This window comes from Tachyglossus aculeatus, chromosome 17 (genome assembly GCF_015852505.1).
Source record: "Tachyglossus aculeatus isolate mTacAcu1 chromosome 17, mTacAcu1.pri, whole genome shotgun sequence".
Lineage (NCBI taxonomy): Eukaryota > Metazoa > Chordata > Mammalia > Monotremata > Tachyglossidae > Tachyglossus > Tachyglossus aculeatus.
In genome coordinates, this window is record NC_052082.1 from 13182867 (window position 1) to 13204497 (window position 21631).

At 50.0% G+C, this 21631-nt stretch overlaps 1 protein-coding gene across 5 annotated transcripts in view; it reads right to left on the reverse strand.

Moving 5' to 3' along the window:
• SEPTIN11 (septin 11) overlaps positions 1-21631 on the reverse strand; it is a 76812-nt gene that overhangs the window by 25237 nt on the left and 29944 nt on the right. For 4 of the 5 annotated variants that reach the window (XM_038759203.1, XM_038759201.1, XM_038759202.1 and 1 more), the window contains exons 1-2: positions 9530-9610; positions 2501-2615 (exon numbers count right to left, since the gene is read on the reverse strand). In XM_038759203.1, the coding sequence (XP_038615131.1) occupies positions 2501-2615; positions 9530-9586 (172 nt within the window). In that variant the 5' untranslated portion in view covers positions 9587-9610. Of the gene's footprint in view, positions 1-2500; positions 2616-9529; positions 9611-21631 lie in introns of those variants that run through there. The other variant, XM_038759205.1, reaches the window with a different exon arrangement.

The window sequence follows — 21631 nt, forward strand, 5'->3', positions numbered from 1 at the left end:
ATCAGATCGGACCCCTGTGTCCCTGTCCCCCCCCGGAGCTCACTGTCTAAGAAGGAAGAAGAAAGGAATTATATTCTCATTTTCTGATGAAGAAACTGAGGTGCAGAGAGGTTAAGTGACTTGCCCAAGATCACACAGCAGGCAAGTGGCTGAGCTGAGACTAGAACCCAAGTCCTGCGGCTTCCAGTCCTGGGTTGCTTCCACTGGGCCCTTTCCTGCCCATTGAATCTGTAGGACCATGGCATTTGTACATACCTATTCTATTTATTTTATTTTGTTAGTATGTTTGGTTTTGTTCTCTGTTTCCCCCTTCTAGACTGTGAGCCCACTGTAGGGTAGGGACTGTCTCTATAAGTTGCCAACTTGTACTTCCCAAGCGCTTAGTACAGTGCTCTGCACACAGTAAGTGCTCAATAAATAAGATTGATTGATTGATTTGTAGGGGAAGCAGCATGGCCTAGTGAAAAGAGCATGGGCTTGGGAGTCAGAAGATGTGGGTTCTAATCTCGGTTCCACCGCTTGTTGACTGTGTGACTTTAGGCAAGTCACATCACTTCGCCTCAGTTACCTCATCTGCAAAATGGGGATTAAGACTGTGAGCCCCATGTGGGACATGGACTGTGTTCAATCTGATTATTTTGTATCTACCCCAGTGCTTAGAACAGTGCCTGGCACATAGTAAGTGCTTAACAAATGCCATTATTATTACTTTTATTTGTACTCTACCAAGTGCTCAGTAAAGTGTTCTGCAACCAGTAAGCACTCAATAAATACCACTGATTGATTGATGGCAGTCCCCTTCTTGAGGGGGGTGGGGAGGGCAGGACTGTGCTGTAAAATCCCAGCGGCCCTTGCCGTAAGACCAGCAGAGGTCAATGCATAAGTGGCAGCGTCCCAGACAGTCAGAAGACCTGGGTTCTAATTCTGCCTCTGCCACATAGCTTTTATGTGATTTTGGGCCAGTCACTTCACTTCTCTGTGCCTCGGTTACCTCATCTGTAAAATGGGAATTAAGACCGCGAGCCCCACATGGGTCCAACCTGATTTACTTGTATCCACACCAAGGCTTAGTACAGTGCCTGGCACATAGTAAGCGCTTAACAAATACCACAGGGATTATTATTATCACTGACCTGCAACAAAACATAGAGTGGGGTGAGGGGGGCAAAAGAAGAGGAGCCCTGGTTTGGGGGGAGTATAGGCCAGACCAGAGAGAAGCATGCTGCTTAGAGAAGCAGCGTGGCTCAGTGGAAATCAATCAATCAATCAATCGTATTTATTGAGCGCTTACTATGTGCAGAGCACTGTACTAAGCGCTTGGGAAGTACAAATTGGGAACACATAGAGACAGTCCCTACCCAACAGTGGGCTCACAGTCTAAAAAGAGCCCAGGCTTTGGAGTCAGAGGTTGTGGGTTCAAATCCCGGCTCCGCCACTTGTCAGCTGTGTGACTCTGGGCAAGTCATTTCACTTCTCAGTGCCTCAGTTACCTCATCTGTAAAATGGGGATGAAGACTGTGAGCCCCACGTGGGACAACCTGATCACCCTGTAACCTCCCCAGCGCTTAGAACAGTGCTTTGCCATAGTAAGTGCTTAATAAATGCCATTATTATTATTATGATTATTACCAGAAGCTGGGGGGACCTCACCCTCTAGACTGTTAACTTGTTGTGGGTAGGGAACGTGTCTATTATATTTTTGACACCTGTCTACATGTTTTGTTGTCTGTCTCCCCCTTCTATACTGTAAGTCCGTTGTTGGATAGGAACCGTCTCTATATGTTGCCGACTTGTACTTCCCAAGCCCTTAGTCCAGTGCTCTGCACACAGTTAAGGGCTCAATAAATACAATTGGATGAATGAATGAATGAATATTGCATTCTCCCAGGCGTTTAGTACAGCGCTTGGAACCACGGGCTGGCAACACCAGGGTAGGGATCCACAGTAGGAGGGGAGAAGGGAGTCACAGGACAGAGTGGCATCCGACCAGAAGCAGGACAATGTCTGAAGCCACCCGGCTTCCTCCAGGCTCTCCCAGTTGGGGGAAATGGGACCGCTGCAGCATTAGCATTGTCAGCAGCAGCAAGCAAGGGCCCGGGGCTAAGGTGCCAGAGGTCAAGTGAGATAAGACAGTCTTCCCCTTCCCCTCCCTTCTTTCTCCTGCCTGCTTATCCTGGGGAGCCATGGAATTGCGCAAATGCTCAGGAATTTACTGGTGAGCTCCATTCAAGGCAGTGAGCAATCTGGGCAGGCTTTTGGGACCTCAATTCTTCCTTCCCATATTTCCTTCCTGTCTCCCGCAGGCGGCCAGAACAAAATCATGATGCAAGCACCCCGGCGGGGGAGAAGAGAGAGAGACACACACAGAGACACAATCCAGGGGGACAAAGAGGGAGGCCAGAAGAGAGAGAGAGAGAGAGAGAGAGAGAGAGAGAGAGAGAGATGCACCCTCTAACAAGAGTCCCCTTGCTCAAAGCCTGCCCCTGGAATTTTAACTTACCGACACAGAGGATGTTGAAGCAGAAACCTTGGGAGGTGGACTTGTTGACCAGCTGGTCGGGAAGACTATCAAAGCCAACATGTCCGGAGAGCGACAGATTCCGCAGGTCTTCATTCTGCAAGCACAAGAGTGGCCGACGTAGACTGTAAGCTCACCGTGGTCAGGGAGTGTGTCTGTCTATTGCTGCAATGTACTCTCCCGAGTGCTCAGTAAGGGCTCTGCACATAGTAAGCGCTCAATAAATTATGATGATGGTGTTTGTTAAGCGCTTACTACGTGCCAGGCACTGTACTAAGCGCTGGGGTGGAAACAAGCAAATCGGGTTGGACACAGTCCCTGTCCCATGTGGGGCTTACAGTCTCAATTTCCCATTTTACAGATAATAATAATAATGGCTCATTCATTCATTCAATCGTATTTATTGAGCGCTTACTGTGTGCAGAGCACTGGACTAAGCGCTTGGGAAGTACAAGTTGGCAACATATAGAGATGGTCCCTACCCAACAGTGGGCTCACAGTCTAGAAGGGGGAGACAGAGAACAAAACAAAACATATTAACAAAATAAAATAAATAGAATACATATGTACAAATAAAACAAATAAATAGAGTAATAAATACGTACATGTGCTGTGGGGAGGGGAAGGAGGTAAAGCAGGGGGATGGGGAGGGGGAGGAGGGGGAGAGGAAGGAGGGGGCTCAGTCTGGGAAGGCCTCCCATAACAAATGGTATTTGTTAAACACTTACTACGCAGCACCAATCACTGTTCTAAGTACAGTTCTAAGGTAATCAGGTTGTCCCACGTGGGGCTCACAGTCTTAATCCCCATTTTACAGATGAGGTAACTGAGGCACCGAGAAGTTAAGTGACTTGCCCAAAGCCACACAGCTGACAAGTGGCGGAGTCAGGATTAGAACCCACGACCTCTGACTCCCAAGCCTGTGCTCTTTCCACTAAGCCACGCTGTAACTGAGGCACTGAGAAATTAAGTGACTTACCCAAAGTCACACAGCAGACAAGTGGTGGAGCCGGGATTGCCCTGCACATAGTAAGAGCTCAAATACCTATGACTGAATGAATGAATTAACCCATGACCTTCTGATTCCCAGGCCACTAGGCCATGAATGGAGACGAGAAACCAGCATATCATCATCAATCATATTTATTGAGCGCTTACTGTGTGCAGAGCACTGTACTAAGCGCTTGGGAAGTACAAGTTGGCGACATATAGAGACAGTCCCTACCCAACAGTGGGCTCACAGTCTATACCCACAGGTGGCTGTGGGTCCCCGAGGCCGGCTTGGTTTCCCACCTTTTCTCTCCGTTTCATGGCCCCCATTCCATCTTTCATCCCTCCCTCTTGGTTTCCTGCCTTTTCTCTCTGTTTCATGGCCCCCGTTCTATCTTTCATCCCTCCCTCCCACCCCACGATCCTGGGATTGAGTGACCTGCGGTTGGAGCTGCCAGACTGGACCTGGGGCCGTGGGGGTGATGAGACCTTCAGGCTTTCCTCCCCTAATCTGACCTTCTTGGCTCAGTTTTTTTTTTTTTAAAGGCATTTATTAGGCGCTTACTATGTGCAAAGCACTGTTCTAAGCGCTGGGGAGGTTACAAGGTGATCAGGTTGTCCCACAGGGGGCTCACAGTCTTAATCCCCATTTTACAGATGAGGGAACTGAGGCCCAGAGAAGTGAAGTGACTTGCCCAAAGTCACACAGCTGACAGTTGGCGGAGCCAGGATTTGAACCCATGACCTCTGACTCCAAATCCCGGGCTCTTTCCACTGAGCCACGCTGCTCCTCCTAAGTTGCTCTCCCTTCCCCCACTTGACTGGCGTTCCCAACTATCCTAGCTGGGGTGGAGGAGATGAGGCTCCTCGGCCGACATCTTTGGCTGTAGAGGTCATCCCAAACTGGCCCAGGCCCCAACTTCTCGAGCCCATGTTGTTTTGAGGCTCAGAGTCTGAGCCAGAGTCTGAAGACATCTGCAACTCCCAGAAATAATAATAAATAATTATGGCATTTGTTAAGCACTTACTATGTGTCAGGCACCCCGGGAGGCAGGGAGGAGCTGCCGTGCCCCTGGGCCAGCCTCCCTGCTCCTGGAGTGGTCCTGGATGCCCAGCCATGCTCTCTCTGACTTTGCCAAGCAGCGTGGCTCAGTGGAAAAAGCACGGGCTTTGGAGTCAGAGGTCATGGGTTCAAATCCCGGCTCCACCACTTGTCAACTGTGTGACTTTGGGCAAGTCACTTAACTTCTCTGGGCCTCAGTTCCCTCATCTGTAAAATGGGGATGAAGACTGTGAGCCCCACGTGGGACAACCTGATCACCTTGTAAATTCCCCAGCGCTTAGAACAGTGCTCTGCACATAGTAAGCGCTTAATAAATGCCATTATTAAAAAAAAAAAAGGCCGGAGACTCAGCAGTCAGCCAGTCAATCGTGCTTATTGAGAGATTACTGTGTGCAGAACACTTTACTAAGCATTTCAAAGAATACAATATAACAATAAACTGACACATCCTGACAGCACACAACCCTGCGCCCAGGAGATTTCGGCTGCAGGGCTTTCTCCCACACCACCGGTGACACCCAACGCCCGACAAAAATGCCCTTGTTGAGCATCTGCCCACAGGCCAGCCCAGGTCCCCCAGAAACAGACTCTCTGATACAGAGGGAGAGATTGGCGGTAGCCCCCGGGCAGTCCCCACTGTGGTGGCATATGTGGCGGCACTGCAGTGGTGAGGGAGTAAGTGACCCGTCCGCTTACTAGGGTGGGGAGCAGAGGAGAGGATGGGCAGGGGCCAGTCAGCAGGGCCCAGATGTTTGTGGCCCTCGTTGTGACAACAGAAGCTTCCACGCTCAATGCCGACCGGATCCCCCTCCCTCCTCCCTGACCACAGGGCCATCACAAGTGCTCAACACAACTGGACTTCCCAACGGCCTCCTCCTCGCTGGTTTCCTTGACTCCGGCCTCGCCCTTCCTCCAGTCCACACTCATTCATTCATTCGATTGTATTTATTAAATGCTTACTATGTTCAGAGCACTGCACTAAGTGCTTCGGAGAGTACAATACAACAATAAATGGTCACATTACCTGCCCATGTGTCTGCCCTGGTATCCTAAAGCATCTCTCAGAACACAGGTCCTCCCTTCCCCACTTCCTTCCACCCCAAGACTCCTCACCACTGGCTGACTTGAAGGCTCCCTGCCTTCCTAACAGGCTCCTTCCAGACCTACCCTCCTGGTTAGACCTGGGTCTGGTCTCCTCAATTCCTAGGGCTAAAAATTCCCATCCAACCCCCAAGTCCACCAGGACTCAGTCCTCCCCACCTTCAAATTTCTCCTCAAATTCCATCCAACCAGCCTTCCCCAACTACTGACGATGATGATGGTATTAAGCACTTACTATGTGCAAAGCACCGTTCTAAGCGCTGGGGGAGATACAGGGTGATCAGGTTGGCCCACGTGGGGCTCACAGTCTTAATCCCCATTTTACAGATGAGGTAACTGAGGCTCAGGAAAGTTAAGTGACTTGCCCAAAGTCACCCAGCTGACAAGTGGTGAGCCCCTCCTTCCTCTCCCCCTCCTCCCCCTCCCCACGCCCCCACCTTACTTCCTTCCCCTCCCCACAGCACCTGTTTATATGTATGTTTGGACGTATTTATTACTCTATTTTACTTGTACATATTTATTCTATTTATTTTATTTTGTTAATATGTTTTGTTTTGTTGTCTGTCTCCCCCTTCTAGACTGTGAGCCCACTGTTGGGTAGGGACCGTCTCTATATGTTGCCAACTTGGACTTCCCAAGCGCTTAGTACAGTGTTCTGCACACAATAAATGCTCAATAAATACGATTGAATGAAAGTGGTGGAGCCAGGATTAGAATCCATGACCTCTGACTCCCAGCCCGGGCTCTTTCCACTGAGCCACGCTGCTTCTCTGATGCTCCGTACCCAGAATCTTCTGCCTTTCTAATTAGAGTATAAGCCCACTTTGGGGAGTCTAGCTCTTGTATTTCTGTTGCATTTCCCAAGTGCTTAGTACAGTACAATGTGTTTGGTCGGTCCTTACTACCACTCTGCTACTGTTGCTGCTACTACCGTTCTGAACAGCAAGTCAATTCTGGGGTGTCTCCGCACGGGGTGCGGAGAACCGCAGCTCAAAGTTGAAGATCGTGGTGGTTGTGATGATGGTATTTGTTAAGTGCTTACTATGTGCCAAGCACTGTTCAAAGCACTGGGGTAGATACAAGGGACTCATTGTCCCACATGGGGCTCACAGATTTAATCCCCATTTTACAGATGAGGGAACTGAGGCACAGAAGTGAAGTGACTTGACCAAAGTCACACAGCTGATAAGGGGCGGAGTCAGGATTAGAACCCACGACCTCCGACTCCCAAGCTCGGGCTCTTTCCACTAAGCCACGCTGCCCAGGTTAGACCCCAATGCCCGCACAAACCTTGAGCATACAGGACCCCAACCTTCCTGCTCTGACCCTCTGGACATCAAGATCGCAGGGCTGACTGTCTACTAGGGGCAGGGCACTGCCTGGAGTCCCTACCATACCTAATTCTGGCCCTACCGTTTATCTGCTGTGTGTCCTTGAGCAAGTCACTTAACTTTTCTGGGTCTCAGTAACCTCATCAGTAAAATGGCAATTAAGACTGTGAGCCCCATGTAGGACATGGACTGTGTTCAACCTGATTAGCTTATATCTAGCTTATATGAGAAGCAGCATGGCTCAGTGGAAAGAGCTCGGGCTTTGGAGTCAGTGGTCATGGGTTCAAATCGTGGATCTGCCAATTGTCAGCTGTGTGACTTTGGGCAAATCACTTAACTTCTCTGTGCCTCAATTACCTCATCTGTAAAATGGGGATTGACTGTGAGCCCCACCATGGGACAACCTGATCACCCTGTAACCTCCCCAGTGCTTAGAACATTTAATAATAAATGCCATTATTATTACTACTATTATCTACCCCAGTGCTTAGTAATAATGATAATAATAACAGCAATAATAACGTACACTAGTATATTAGTATATAGTATTATTATTATGGTATTTGCTAAGCACCTACTATGTGCCAGGCACTGCACTAAGCACTGGGGTGAATACCAGCAAATTGGGGTAGACACAATCCTTTTCCCCAATAGGGCTCACAATCCCCATTTTATAGATGAGGTAACTGAGGCTTAATAAATGCCATTATTATTATTATCTACCCCAGTGCTTAGCAATAATGATAATAATAACAACACCAATAGTTTACAATAGTATATTAATATACAATAATAATATTATGATGATGATGATATTTAAGTACCTACTATGTGCCAGGCACTGCGCTAAGCACTGGAGTGAATACCAGAAAGTTGGGGTAGACACAATCCTTTTCCCCAGTAGGGCTCACAGTCTTAATCCCTATTTTATAGATGAGGTAACTGAGGCACAGAAGTGAGGTGACTTGCCCAGGGCCACCCAGCAGACAAGTGGCAAAGCTGAGATTTGAACCCATGACCTTCTGACTCCCAAGACCGTGCTCTATCCACTAAGCCATACTGCTCCCCAGTGCCTGACACATAGTAAGCACTGAACAAATACCACATACAAAAACACAAAAAGGTGCACTTGATAATTCGGCTCCCTGGCCCAAGCCGGGTTTTTGAACCATTTATTATATCGTCTCTTTCCCTTGCTAGATTATCTTTGTACTTCCCAAGCACTTAGTGCAGTGTTCTGCACACAGTAAGCGCTCAATAAATACGATTGAATGAATGAATGAGGGCAGGGATCACGTCAGCCAATGCTATTGTATTTTACTCTCCCAAGTCTAGTGTTCTGCAGTCAGTAAGCGCTCAATAAATACCATTGATTGTCTTGTTGCTTTTGTACTTTCCCTGAGTACAGGGCCTTGCGTCCAGTAGGAGAACATTCAATAAATGCCATGGATTGATTAACTGATCCAGCTTGATGCAAAATGCCTGAAACGAAAAGGCTGGGTGCATTATCAGTGTGTGTGCCAACAGTAGGGAGGGGGACCACCTTAAAAGTTCTGGATCTTTGTTCTGTTGCAAACTCAATCTTGAAAATAGTCTCTTGCCCAATGTCCTGGGGTCAGAGCAGCTTTATCACTCAATCACTCAATAATATTTATTGAGTGCTTATTGGGTACAGAGCACTGTACTAGGCGCTGGGGAGAGTACAATCCAATGGAGTTGGTAAACACATACCCTGCCCCCAAGGAGATTAAGGTTTAGATGGGGGAGACAGATGTTAATATAAATAAATTAGAGATATGTGCATTAGGGCTTGTGGGGTTGGGGAATAAATCAGGGTGAAGAAGAAGGGAATGGGAGAAGAGGGAGTGACTGGACTGAATGTGGAGTGAGCAGGCTGGTGATTTGTGAACAAGGTTGCATTAATTGGAAAGAAATTTACCCATGGGGGCCTCCTGGAAGGCTGCAATTAGTCCTTGCCTATCTGCAAGGCCCCTGAGGCGGGGTTAATCCTGAAAGGAGATTGCTTCGGTTGGGGGGTGATTGCTAACAGCCAGCTGGGGTAAGCTTGTTGTGGGAAGGGAATGTGTCTGTTATATAGTACTCTGTCAAGTGCTTGGTACAGCGCTGTGCACACGATAAGCACTCAATAAATAGGATTGATTGACTGATTGCAGAGGGGAACCTAGAGAGGTTTATGTGGCCTCCAGCCCTAGCGACACAGAAGACCAGCTCTTCCTCTGTGCTCAGGCCAGGCCCGGGAGTTCCTAACCCTCCCCCTTGGGTCCTAAACTCAGGGTACTGTATTGCCCAGGGTGGTGGCACTGGGGGAAGGGGAGGAGGAGAAAGAGGAGGAGGAAGACGAAGAATAGGATGAAGAGGAGAAGGAGGAAGAGTAGGAAGAAGAGGAGGAGAAGGCGAGGGGCGCCAGCTCATTGTTCTATTTTGGAGGCTCTCCATCCCAGCTACCCCTACGCAGGAGGGAGGGGGGTAGCCAAAAAGCAGCAGCTGCATGAATGGTCTCCTTACCGCCTCAGATGGCAGCCCAGAATGAAGGGAGATGAGGCGGCTGGAAGCCCCGACCATGGGGTGGGGGGCCGGGGGGGTGCAGACCCCGACCTCCTCCGGCCTCCAGAGAACCAGGAATCTGTAATCGTGGATCTGCACAAGCTCAGCTTTCAGCCACGCTCCTTTCCCCAAACAAGAGTAGCCACCCACGCACCCGCCAAGTATTTTTGAATCCTTCTCACCGCCACCACACATAGAGCGACGGCAGCTCAATTGCCTAAGAAAGGAGATTGTAACCTTTCGGCTGGGGCCCGCTGTCCCTGTCAGCCAAATGCCCTATGTCGAAGTAAAGTCTTGGGGTGAGCGAGGGGTCAGGTGACGGGATCAGCCCAGGAGTTCGTGGGAGTGACCCTCATATACACTTTGGTGGGCATGGCCCCTCCTCCAGGAGATCAGCACTTAGAACAGTGCTTTGCCCATAGTAGGCGCTTAATAAATGCCATCATCATTTACCATGAGGCTGGGCTTCCTTCCAGGTTAGCTGATTGACGCTCTCCCTGCTCCGGCCCACCATGCCATGGAGGGGCTTGGGAGACAGTGTGGCAGAGCATGGGTTTGGGGGGCCAGGAGACCCGGGTTCAAACCCCAGGTCTGCCACTGGTCTGCTGTGTGAACCAGAGGAAGTCACACCCTCTCTGGGCCTCAATCTCCTCATCTGTAAAACGGAGATAAGACGCCTGCTCTTCCGCCCTCTTGGTGAGAGATAGGGCCTGTGTCTAATCTGATTATCTTGTGTCTGTCCCAGCACTGAAAATTATCAGAAAAACCAAGTGGATGCTGGGACTATTGTGTCAGGAATCTGCCCACATTACGTACTTCTGAAATGGGGCAAAACGGGAACCGGTGTGTTCAGGGCACAGGTGCCTTTGGGCATCCTTCTAGCCCATCGGGATACCCTTGGGCTGGCTGGAGGAGCGGGTCTGCGTGCAATCAATCAAGTGTTGATGTACTGCAACGAAGGAGACCCTGACTCTCTAGCTGCTCTGCGTTCTGAGACACGAGGAGAGATGCTTGAGCAGTAAAAGGAGGCTTGTCCAGACCAATTTCAGCAGGATGAAAGCCATCGGGCAACACTACCAATCTGGGATAAGTCCCAAAGCCCGAGTGGCAGGGGCAAAGTCTGGGGGGGAGCCGTGGGCCAGCTGCTCTCCTGGACACCCACCCTATGGATCAGCAACTCTTCCCTCTATTAGCCAGGTAGGGAATGGCATGGGAAGTGGAGGATTCCCTGGATGAGTGTTTTGTCCTCGACCCCAGACCAGGCTTGACTCCCGGCCAGCTGTCTGACAGCAGTAAGGGATGTGTGAGGGAGTGGGGATGGCTCAGCATGGCCCTCACTACCAGAGGAAAAAAATAAGTGCATGTTTCCTTGCACTTATCGTTCCGGGACATCGGCCAGGACTGTGATTTAGTGGTGATGGCATTGAAGACACTCATGGTGGAGCTGGAAAGGGTATCCTAACTACCACCCTCTCCAGCCAGGTCCCGACAGACACCCCTGCTTTTTCAAAACTGCTGCAAACCACATGGTCATCCCACCACCCAGGGCTAACTTTGCAAGCTGATCGAGTGGGATGGCTGGTCAGTCATGGGACTGACCGGTCTTGGCACTCACATCTGCTCTCAGGAGATCACTTCACTCTCCACTCTCCGCTGCCTCAGCTTCCAAAGCAAAGGATACTAGTGGGACTTTGGATAAAACCACTTAACTTCTCTCTTCTGTGTTCCCACTCTGATGAGTGGAGAGAGAAGGAGGGGGAATGAGAAAAGTGAAGAGCGGGGGGGAGAGAAGAGGGAGGAAAAAGAGAAGGGGGAAGGAAGGAGGGGGAATGAGAGGGAGGGAGGGATGTGGGAGTGCTCCCCCATGACTGATACCATGCTACGGCCTCTGTGGCTGCAAACGTGGCCTAGTGTCCACCCCTGCGCCCGGCCCGGCTAACCAAGGCGGTGTCTGGGGGTGGGCGGGAAAAGGAAACCCAGGGAGGGTTTTAAGATGATCCGCGGCTGAGCAGAGCCGGGCTGGACCAAACCGACACCGTTTTTGCCGCAGCAGCGTCTGAGTCATGGCCATCCCACAAAAATGCCGATTGGCAGAACAGGCGGAGCAGGAACTGGGGAAGTGAAACCAGGCGAGGGATCAAAGGAGGGTGGCGGGGGGGGGGGGGGGGGGGGGGGGGGGGGATGGCGAAGGCTGTACCCCAAATCGAGACAAGGAGTTCCAGAAAGGGTTGCGGAGGGAGCCTGGGGGCGGCTCTCAGGGGGTGGGGGTGGGGGCTGGAATTCCTACCTCCTCCTTAGCATCTATTTATACTCGGTCCAGACAGGAATCACAGGCGCAAACAAGCTGGATCTGCCCACGCAGGCGTCCTTTCATTTAATCAATCGTATTTATTGAGCGCTTACTGTGTGCAAAGTACTGGACTAATCACTTGGGACAGTACACCAACAGACACATTCCCTACCCACAAGAAGCTCACAGTCTTTTTTTTACGGACCAGCAAATGTGTCAAATTGAAAGAGAATCCAATGGAGTCCAAATCCCCAGCAAACTGTATGGCTTGGGCTCATTCATTCATTCAATCGTATTTATTGAGCGCTTACTGTGCGCAGAGCACTGTACTAAGTGCTTGAGAAGCAGCATGGCTTAGTGGCAAGAGCCTGGGCTTGGATGGATGGATGGTGATGGCATTTGTTAAGCGTTTACTATGTGCCAAGCACTGTTCTAAGTGCTGGGGAGGCAGAGGACATGGGTTCTAATCACAGCTCTGTCACTTGTCTGCTGTGTGACCTTGGGCAAGACACTTCACTTTTCTGGGCCACAGTGACTTCATCTGTAAAACGGGGATTAAGACTGTGAGCCCCACATGGGACAACCTGATGACCTTGTATCTACCCCAGCACTTAGAACAGTGCTTGGTACATAGTAAGGGGTTAACAAATACCATAATTATTATTAGAGTACAATATAACAATAAACAGACACATTCCTTGCATTAACGAGGGTCTCGGGCCAGGAAACAGGACCTGGGGACCACCCCCCACATACATCTGAAGACCCCGGGGTGCTTTCTTACCTTCAAACTGGGGAACATCATAATTAGGAGAGTATGCTTTACAAAGAACCCCAAACCCCTAGCCAGCTTGAACCAATGGTATCCACTGAGTATTTACTGTATGTAGAGCACTGTGCTAAGCATTAAGGAGAGTACAGTACACTCTGCCTGCTCTCAAGGAGCTAGCAATATATCGGGGGTCTCACGTAAAGTGAGGGTTTGGGGGCGGGGGTACCCGCTTTTATAAAGACAAATTTTACCACCATAGGAGCTCCGACTGGAGAAGCAGTGTGGCCTAGTGGAAAGAGCACAGGCCTGGGAGTAGGGAGACCTGAGCTTTAATCCAGGTTTTGTCACTCAACTGCTGTGTGATCTTTTGTAAATCACCTAACTTCTCTGTACTTCTCAGTTCCCTCATCTGTAAAATGGGGGATTAAGACTGACAGCCCCATGTGGGACAGAGACCGTGTCCAACCCGATTTGCTTCTATCCACCCCAACGCTCAGTACAAAGCCTGGCACATAGTAAGCGTTTCAACAAAAAACACAATTATTATCATTGTTAGGCCAAGGGGAAGAAATAGGAATAGGAAGAAAGCCCCTGGGCCCATTCAGTGCCCTTGCCTAGAAAAAAAAAAATCTACAAGACAGTGTTATTCATTCAATTGTAATTTTTGAGCGCTTACTGTGTGCAAAGCACTGTACTAGGTGCTTGTCCATCCCTATGAATCCTGGGTCAAGGCTAGAGCCCCATTGGAGCCCAAGTTGGGAGCCTACATCAAAGCCAACAACTTAAGCCAATGCCCACAGTGCAGGCCATGCATTCTCTGCTCTTGCAAGAGTCAAGTGAGTTTGCCCAAGGGGCATAGCTCCCACAGCTATGGGAGGGGAGGAGGGGAAGAAATCCCCAATAAATGCCTAGCAACAGCTCGAATTCTGGCTTCCCCCCTGCAACAGTCCAAGCTGCTGTTTTGGCCGGCAGAGAGCTGGGCTGCCCGTCCACCCGCCGTGTCCTGCCGGGTTCCCGACCCACGCAAGTCCGCGTGCCCCGGCGCTGAGACTTCTCGGGAGAGGAAAGGGGAGAAAGCAGGGCCTCCTTTCCTTCCTCCCTCCCTCCTATTCTCTGGTCATTGACCACAGGGGCCTCGACAACCAGACTCCTTCCTCCGCTCCCCCAGGCTGGCCTTCTCAGCCTCTGGCCCATCCCCACCAGCTGTCCTGGGGCCTCTGGCGACCAGGCCCCTGCTTGCCGGCTGGCTGCCACCCCCCACCAACTCCTTCAATCCCAGCCGGGGGAATGTCGGAATGCAAAGCATCAGGAAAGCCACAAGTACTGGAGCGGGGAAGGCTGGGCTGTTTCCCAGGCTGGGCATTTCAAGGGAAAACTTAAACCAAATGCAATGTCTGACGCCTCTCATTAGCAAGGAGGATCACATGCTTTGAGGGAAATGGACACTGAGGTGGCTGCTGCTGATCAACCCACTGGCCTGACCCCCTGGGGGAGAGGCAGAGGAAGGGAGAGGTCAGCAGAGAAGAGGCAGGGTGGAAGGCATGGCCCAGGCATCCATTCAATTGTATTTATTGAGCACTTATTGGGTGCAAAGCACTGTACTGAGTGCTTGGGAGAGTACGCTATAACAACAAACAGGCACTTTCCTGGACACAATGAGTTCACAGTCTAGAGGGCTAGCCTAGGCTGCCCTGGCTGGGGTCTGCTTTGGGGGTAACGTTTTCAAAAAACAAATCTGCACCCCCTTCTTTAATAGAACCCGTTGTTGGGTAGGGACCATCTCTATATGTTGCCGACTTAGCACTTGGAGAAGCAGCGTGGCTCAGTGGAAACAGCCCGGGCTTTGGAGTCAGAGGTCATGGGTTCAAATCCCGGCTCCACCACTTATCAGCTGTGTGACTTTGGGAGAGTCACTTAACTTCTCTGGTCCTCAGTTACCTCACCTGTAAAATGGGGGTGAAGACTGTGAGCCCTCCGTGGGACAACCTGATCACCTTGTTAACCTCCCCAGCGCTTAGAACAGTGCTTTGCACATAGTAAGCGCTTAATAAATGCTATCATTATTATTGTTATTAGTAGTAGTACAGTGCTCTGCACACAGTAAGCGCTCAATAAATACGATTGAATGAATGAATACACAATTATTGAGAAGCAGTGTGGTTTAGTAGATAGAGCACAGGCCTGGCAGTCAGAAGGACCTGAGTTCTAATCCTGCTGTGTGACCCTGGGCTAGTCACTTCTCTTCTCTGGGCCTCAGTTACCTCATTTGTAAAACGGCAATTAAGACTGTGAGCCCCATGTGGGACAGGGACTGAGTCTAGTTGCTAGACCACAAGCCTGGGAGTCAGAAGGTCATGGGTTCTCCGCCACTTGTCTGCCATGTGACCTTAGGCAGCAACTTCACTTCTCTGGGCTTCAGTTATCTCATCTGTAAAATGGGGACTGAGACTGTGAGCGCCACGTGGGACAGGGACTGTGTCCAACCCAATTTGCTTGTTTCCACCCCAATGCTTGGGAGAGTTCCTGGCACACAGTAAGCACTTAACAAATACCACAGTAATAATAATAATTATTAATTTGTCATGGTAATGGCCTGCCTCAGGCCTGGAATGCCCTCCTTCCTCATATCCAACAGACAGTGACTCTTCCCCACTTCAAAGCCTTATTGAGGGCACATCTCCTCCAAGAGGCCTTCCCTGACTAAGCCCCCCCCTCCTCTTCTCCCACTCCTTTCTGTGTCACCCTGACTTGCTTCCTTTGTTCATCCCCCCTCCCAGCCCTACAGCATTTATATACATGTCTGTAATTTCTTTTTTAATGTCTGATCACCCCTCTAGACTGTAAGTTCACTGTGGGCAGGGGCTGTGTCTGCATATTGCTATATTGTACTCTTCCAAGCAATCAATCAATCAATCGTATTTATTGAGCACTTCCTGTGTGCAGAGCACTGTACTAAGCGCTTGGGAAGTACAAGTTGGCAACATATAGAGACAGTCCCTACCCAACAGTGGGCTCACAGTCTAGAAGGGGGAGACAGAGAACAAAACCAAACATACTAACAAAACTAACCAACCAAGCACTTAGTAAGTGCTCAATTAATACGACTGAATGTATGGTGTCTCTCTCCCACCCTGCCAGACTCACTCAGGCTCTGGCCTCCAGTTGGTCAGTCAATTTTTACTGTGTGCAGAGCACTGTACTAAGCACTTGGGAGAGTACAATAGACCAAAGGGGCCTGTGGGGGAGAGCAGACAAGCTGGCTCCTGGGAGGGAACTGGCCCTGGCTACGGCCAAGAGAGAGTGAAGGGGACAGGCGAGAATGGAAGAACTCCAAAGTGCGGTCAGCGTCCACCACTGGTCAAGATGCCAGGCCCATCCTCCCGCTTAAGAGCCCCAGGACCGAGCCCAAAACGCACATCGACCCAGAAGTTACTGTGAGGAATGAGAGCAGCAGTCCCAGGCCTCGCTGACACGCTGGGCCAGCCCTGTGGCCAGAGCTGGGAGCCTGGCAGTAATAATAATAATAATAATAATGGCATTTATTAAGTGCTTACTATGTGCACAGCACTGTTCTAAGTGCTAGGGAGGTTCCAAGGTGATCAGGTTGTCCCACAGGGGCTCACAGTCTTAATCCCCATTTTCCAGATGAGGGAAAACCGAGGCACAGAAAAGTTAAGCGACTTGCCCAAAGTCACACAATTGGTGGAGTCGGCATTTGAACCCATGACCTCTGACTCCAAAGCCTGTGCTCTTTCCACTGAGCCACGCTGCTTCTGCTGGAGCCTGGCAGCAGGAGACCGTTTCTAAGTTGGGCACCTAGAAATCGCAACCTTGCGCAGGTGAGAAAAGAAAGGTGAATCTGGTCAGGGCTAACTGCGGCCTACATGTGATGAAGGCCTCTCAGGGTCCCATTGACTCTTCTTTGGAGGGAGAGAGTGTGAGGAAACAGCCTGGGGATAGATAATGATAAAAACTGTGGTATTTCTTAAGTGCTTTCTATGTGCCAAGCATTGTGCTAAGCCCTGCTTTAGCTATAAAATGTCCAGATTGGACTCAGTCCCTGCCCCTCAAGAGACTCATAATCTAAGGGCAAGGGAGAACAATCTTAATTCCATTTTACCGATGGGGAAACTGGGACTGTAAACTCCTCGTGGGCAGGGACCACGCCTACCAATTCTGTTATGTTGAATTTTCCCAAGCGCTTAGTACAGTACTTTGCACCCGGTTAGTACTCAATAAATACCACTCATTGACTGAAACACAGAGAGCTTAAGTGATTTGCCCAAAGTCACTCAGCAGGCCAGTGGCAGAGATGGGATTAGAACCCAGGTCTCCAAACACAAACCCTTGGGCTCTTTCCACTTCTCCAACATAGAAGCCGGTTTGATCTGAAATGGATACACAATTTCTCACAAACCCAGTCTTTGTGCCAGAAATCAATCAATCAATCAATCGTATTTACTGAGCGCTTACTATGTGCAGAGCACTGTACTAAGCGCTTGGGAAGTACAAATTGGCAACACACAGAGACAGTCCTACCCAACAGTGGGATCACAGTCTAAAAGGGGGAGACAGAGAACAGAACCAAACATACCAACAAAACAAAATAAATAGGATAGAAATGTACAAGTAAAATAAATAAATAAATAAATAAATAGAGTAATAAATATGTACAACCATATATACATATATACAGGTGCTGTGGGGAAGGGAAGGAGGTAAGATGGGGGGATGGAGAGGGGGACGAGGGGGAGAGGAGGGAAGGGGCTCAGTCTGGGAAGGCCTCCTGGAGGAGGTGAGCTCTCAGCAGGGCCTTGAAGGGAGGAAGAGAGCTAGCTTGGCGGAGGGGCAGAGGGAGGGCATTCCAGGCCTGGGGGATGACGTGGGCCGGGGGTCGACGGCAGGACAGGCGAGAGCGAGGTACGGTAAGGAGATCAGCGGTGGAGGAGCGGAGGGTGCGGACTGGGCTGTAGAAGGAGAGAAGGGAGGTGAGGTAGGAGGGGGCGAGGTGATGGACAGCCTTGAAGCCCAGGGTGAGGAGTTTCTGCCTGATGCGCAGATTGATTGGTAGCCACTGGAGATTTTTGAGGAGGGAAGTAACATGCCCAGAGCGTTTCTGGACAAAGATAATCCGGGCAGCAGCATGAAGTATGGATTGAAGTGGAGAGAGACACGAGAAATGCCCGCCCCAGGAAAGCTTACAAGCCAAAGTAAGAAACAGGGATCAATCAATTGTATTGAAAGGTGCTTACCACCACTCTTTCCACCTTCAAAGCCTTATTAAGGTCACATCTCCTCCAAGTGGCCTTCCCCACTTAAGCCCTCTTTTCCATCTCCCTTTGCGATGTCTATGCATTTGGATCTGTTCCCTTTGGGCATTTGGTATTCACCCCACCCTGGGCCTCAACTACACATTACATAATTATGAACACATCTATAAATTATAAACTTATTTACATTAATGTCTGTCTTTCCCTCTGGACTGTAAGCTCGTTGTAGGCAGGGAACATGTTCGCTGCGTTGTACTTTTCCAAGCACTGTGTACCATGCTCTGAACACAGAATACTGTACCAAGCGCTTGGGAGTATACAATATAAGAGTTGGTAGGCACATTCCCTGCCCACAAGGAGATCGCAGTCTAAAGGGGTCCATGCAACGCCTTGTCCCACAACCTTGGGAGGGATTGGTTTTTGCACAGTGTGCAGTTTGTGCGTCCACTCTGTTTGAAGAGAGGCACGCTGGCTTGATTCTTTCTCCCCTCCACCTTCAAATAATAATGATAGTATTTGTTAAGTGCTTACACAGTGCCAAGCATTGTTCTAAGAGCTGGGGTAGATACAACTTAATCAGGTTGGACACAGTCCCTGTCCCACATGGGGCTCACACTCTTAATACTCATTTCACAAATAAGGTAACTGAGGCCCAGAGAAGTGAAGTGATTTGCCCAAGGTTCAAAGGCAGTCGCCGCTCTCCTAACGGGAGCAGCGAAGGGAGGGTGGGGGAGGTCGTCCCGTTTCTCAGTTCTGCTCTGACCTACGACGTTCCAGGGTTCCTGTTTGAACAATGTCCTGTGACGTAAACGCGCCATCGTATCCGGTCCCAGAATCCATTAGTCAGCAGCCGCCGCAGAAGGGTGAGACTTTTCCTTCCGCCACTTCCACCACTGGGAATGACCGGACTCCCCCTCCCCGTTCTCAACTTCCGCCTGTCCACTACTGGACGGCGGAAGCCACAACAGCAGCCGACTCCGGGCCGGGTTGCAACACGAGCCTCCGGAAGAGCCTGGTCCAGGCCGGAGTGAGAAGTGGTGGGAAGAGCCATCACGGGGTCCAGATGCGGCCTAGTGGGTACAGCATGAGCCTGGGAGACCAAAGGGCCTGGGTTCTAATCCCAGCTTCGCTGTTTGTCTGCTGTGTGACCGGGGGCAATTCCCCTCACTTCTCTGGGCCTCAGTTCCCTCATCTGTAAAACGGGGACTAAGACTGTGAGCCTCAAGTGGGACAAGGACTGTGTACAACCCAATTTGCTTGTATCCACCCCACCGCTTAGTACATAGTAAGCACTTAAATACCATAATTATGATTCTTCAGGGCCAGCTGGGCGGTGGACCCACCCATGCCCCGTCCTGGGAGTCAAGATATGAAGAGCAAGAGGGCCAGTGGGCTCGGACCGCTCTGAGCTGAGGTGGGACTGTGGCAGAGGTGGCTACAGTGAACCTGTGATGCTGAGGTTACCACTCGAGGGGCCTTTGCTCTCCCAGCCAGCAGAAGCGTGGGGGAAGCAGGGTGAACTAAACCTCCAAAGAGAGAAGTTTTGCGTTCCCCGATACGCTCCGCCACCTTCCCCCAAACCGGCTGGGACCACGAGACCCAGCCCCCATCCTCAGATCAGATTTAGCAGTAGGGTGGGGGAGGGCAGAAGTGAGCATGGAAAACAAAACCCACAGAAAACTCAGAGCAAGCCCATTCTAGCCTTCACAAACCATTATCTGAGATGACAGGAACTCTCCCCTTTCCCCAGTTCCCTAGCCACTGAGGGTGCTGGGAAGTAGGCCAGGAAACCACCGGGAAAGCAGCTAGAAGGGGAGCCCAGGAGAAACCAAAAGCCTGAGCTCTCCACACAGTGGACAAGCCAGAGAGAGTAGACAGCTGGTCCCCCAGCTTTGAAACCGCCCCGTCCTCGTAGGTGGCGATGGAAATTAGCAATCTTACAGCAGTGCCATCCACTCCAATGCCCCCTACTCCCCACGAATGGCAATCAGAAGTGACACTAGCCAGTGGCGGCTCCAGGAGAGGGGCAGGGGTAAAGGGGTTGAAATGCAGTCTACTGGAAGCAGCGTGGCTCAGTGGAAAGAGCCCGGGCTTTGGAGTCAAGGGTCGTGGGTTCAAATCCCGACTCCGCCACTTGTCACCTGTGTGACTTTGGGCAAGTCACTTAACTTCTCTGGGCCTCAGTTCCCTCATCTGTAAAATGGGGGTGAAGACTGTGAGCCCCACGTGGGACAACCTGATTACCTTGTATCTACCCCAGAGCTTAGAACAGTGCTTTGCACATAGTAAGCGCTTAACAAATTCCAACATTATTATTATTATTATTACTGGTACTTTATGTGGCCACAGCCAGCATTTGGTTAAGATTTTCTGCTTTACCCCTTCCATTTGTCAACAAGTCTTCCCACCGTAACCACAGACCAAGACCAGTAAGCCCCTAAACTGGGCAATGTTGCCTTCTAGCCAGATTCCCGGGCAAGTGGCTAAGATGCTAAGATTTCTGATGCAGATTATGAAGTGCCTGTGCCACCCTAAAGCTAAATGAGGTTCCCATTTTGGCCCTGTAAAACATTCTAGCGCTTCCCGCTGAAATCTGTAGAGCCCACCTCCTCCCACCTCGCCAGAGACGACAAGTTCACGTGGGGTCTTTAGTCACTTGCCATTTCCCAGTTCAACCAGCAGCCAAAGACAAAACCTCCTTCTCACAGCAACCTGCACAAAGGAAAGTTCTCACCCCTACCCTCCCTACCCCCCCACCTCTCCCAGGCCTTACAGTTCACAAGCCACCTCATCTACATCAGCCCCCTTATTATTTCTGTTATCGGGTTGATATTAGTCATAAATGGGGCAAGGCAAGGCATGGGAAGCCTGCTGGAATTCAGGCCAGGCTAATCCCATCGGCTCTCCGAAGGAAACAGCAAACGAGAAGTGGCATGACAATCCAGAGATCTTCTTTCTCCCCCAAGAATGCAGGAGGGGGTCAAGCTGGGGGTCTGATCAACCTCGTGACCCTAGGACTCTTCCTGAAAGTATGGATTCCAGGTTTCCAGAGATGGGATGTGGGGGGTTTGAAGGTGGCATATTTCTTGTATCGGAAGTTTTAGGGAGACTAGTAATAGTTGTAAAAGTAATGGGAACCAGTGGGGCCTAATGGAAAGAGCAAGGACTTGGAAGTCAGAGGAACTGAGTTCTAATCCCAGCCTACCCACTTGTCTGCTGTGTGACCGTGGGCAAGTTGCTTCACTTCTCTGGGCCTCAGTTCCCTGATCTTCAAAATGAGGACTTAATACCTGTTCTTCTTCCTGTATAGTGAGCCCCATGTAGGGAATGATTATTTTGTATCTACCCCAGGACTTAGTACAGTGTGCTTGACACATAGTAAGTGCTTAACACATTCTACAATTATTAATAGTAGCAATAATAATAATAGTATTAATAATCAATCATATTTTTTGAGCACTAAGTGTAGATCCCCCCTCTCTGGGCCTCAGTTCCCTGATCTGTAAAATGAGGACTTAATACCTGTTCTTCTTCCTGTATAGAGAGTGAGCCCCATGTAGGGAATGATTATTTTGTATTCACCCCAGGACTTAGTACAGTGCTTGACACATAGTAAGTGCTTAACACATTCCACAATTATTAATAGTAGCAATAATAATTACAGTATTAATAATGAATCATATTTATTGAGCACTAAGTGTAGATCCCCCTTCTCTGGGCCTCAGTTCCCT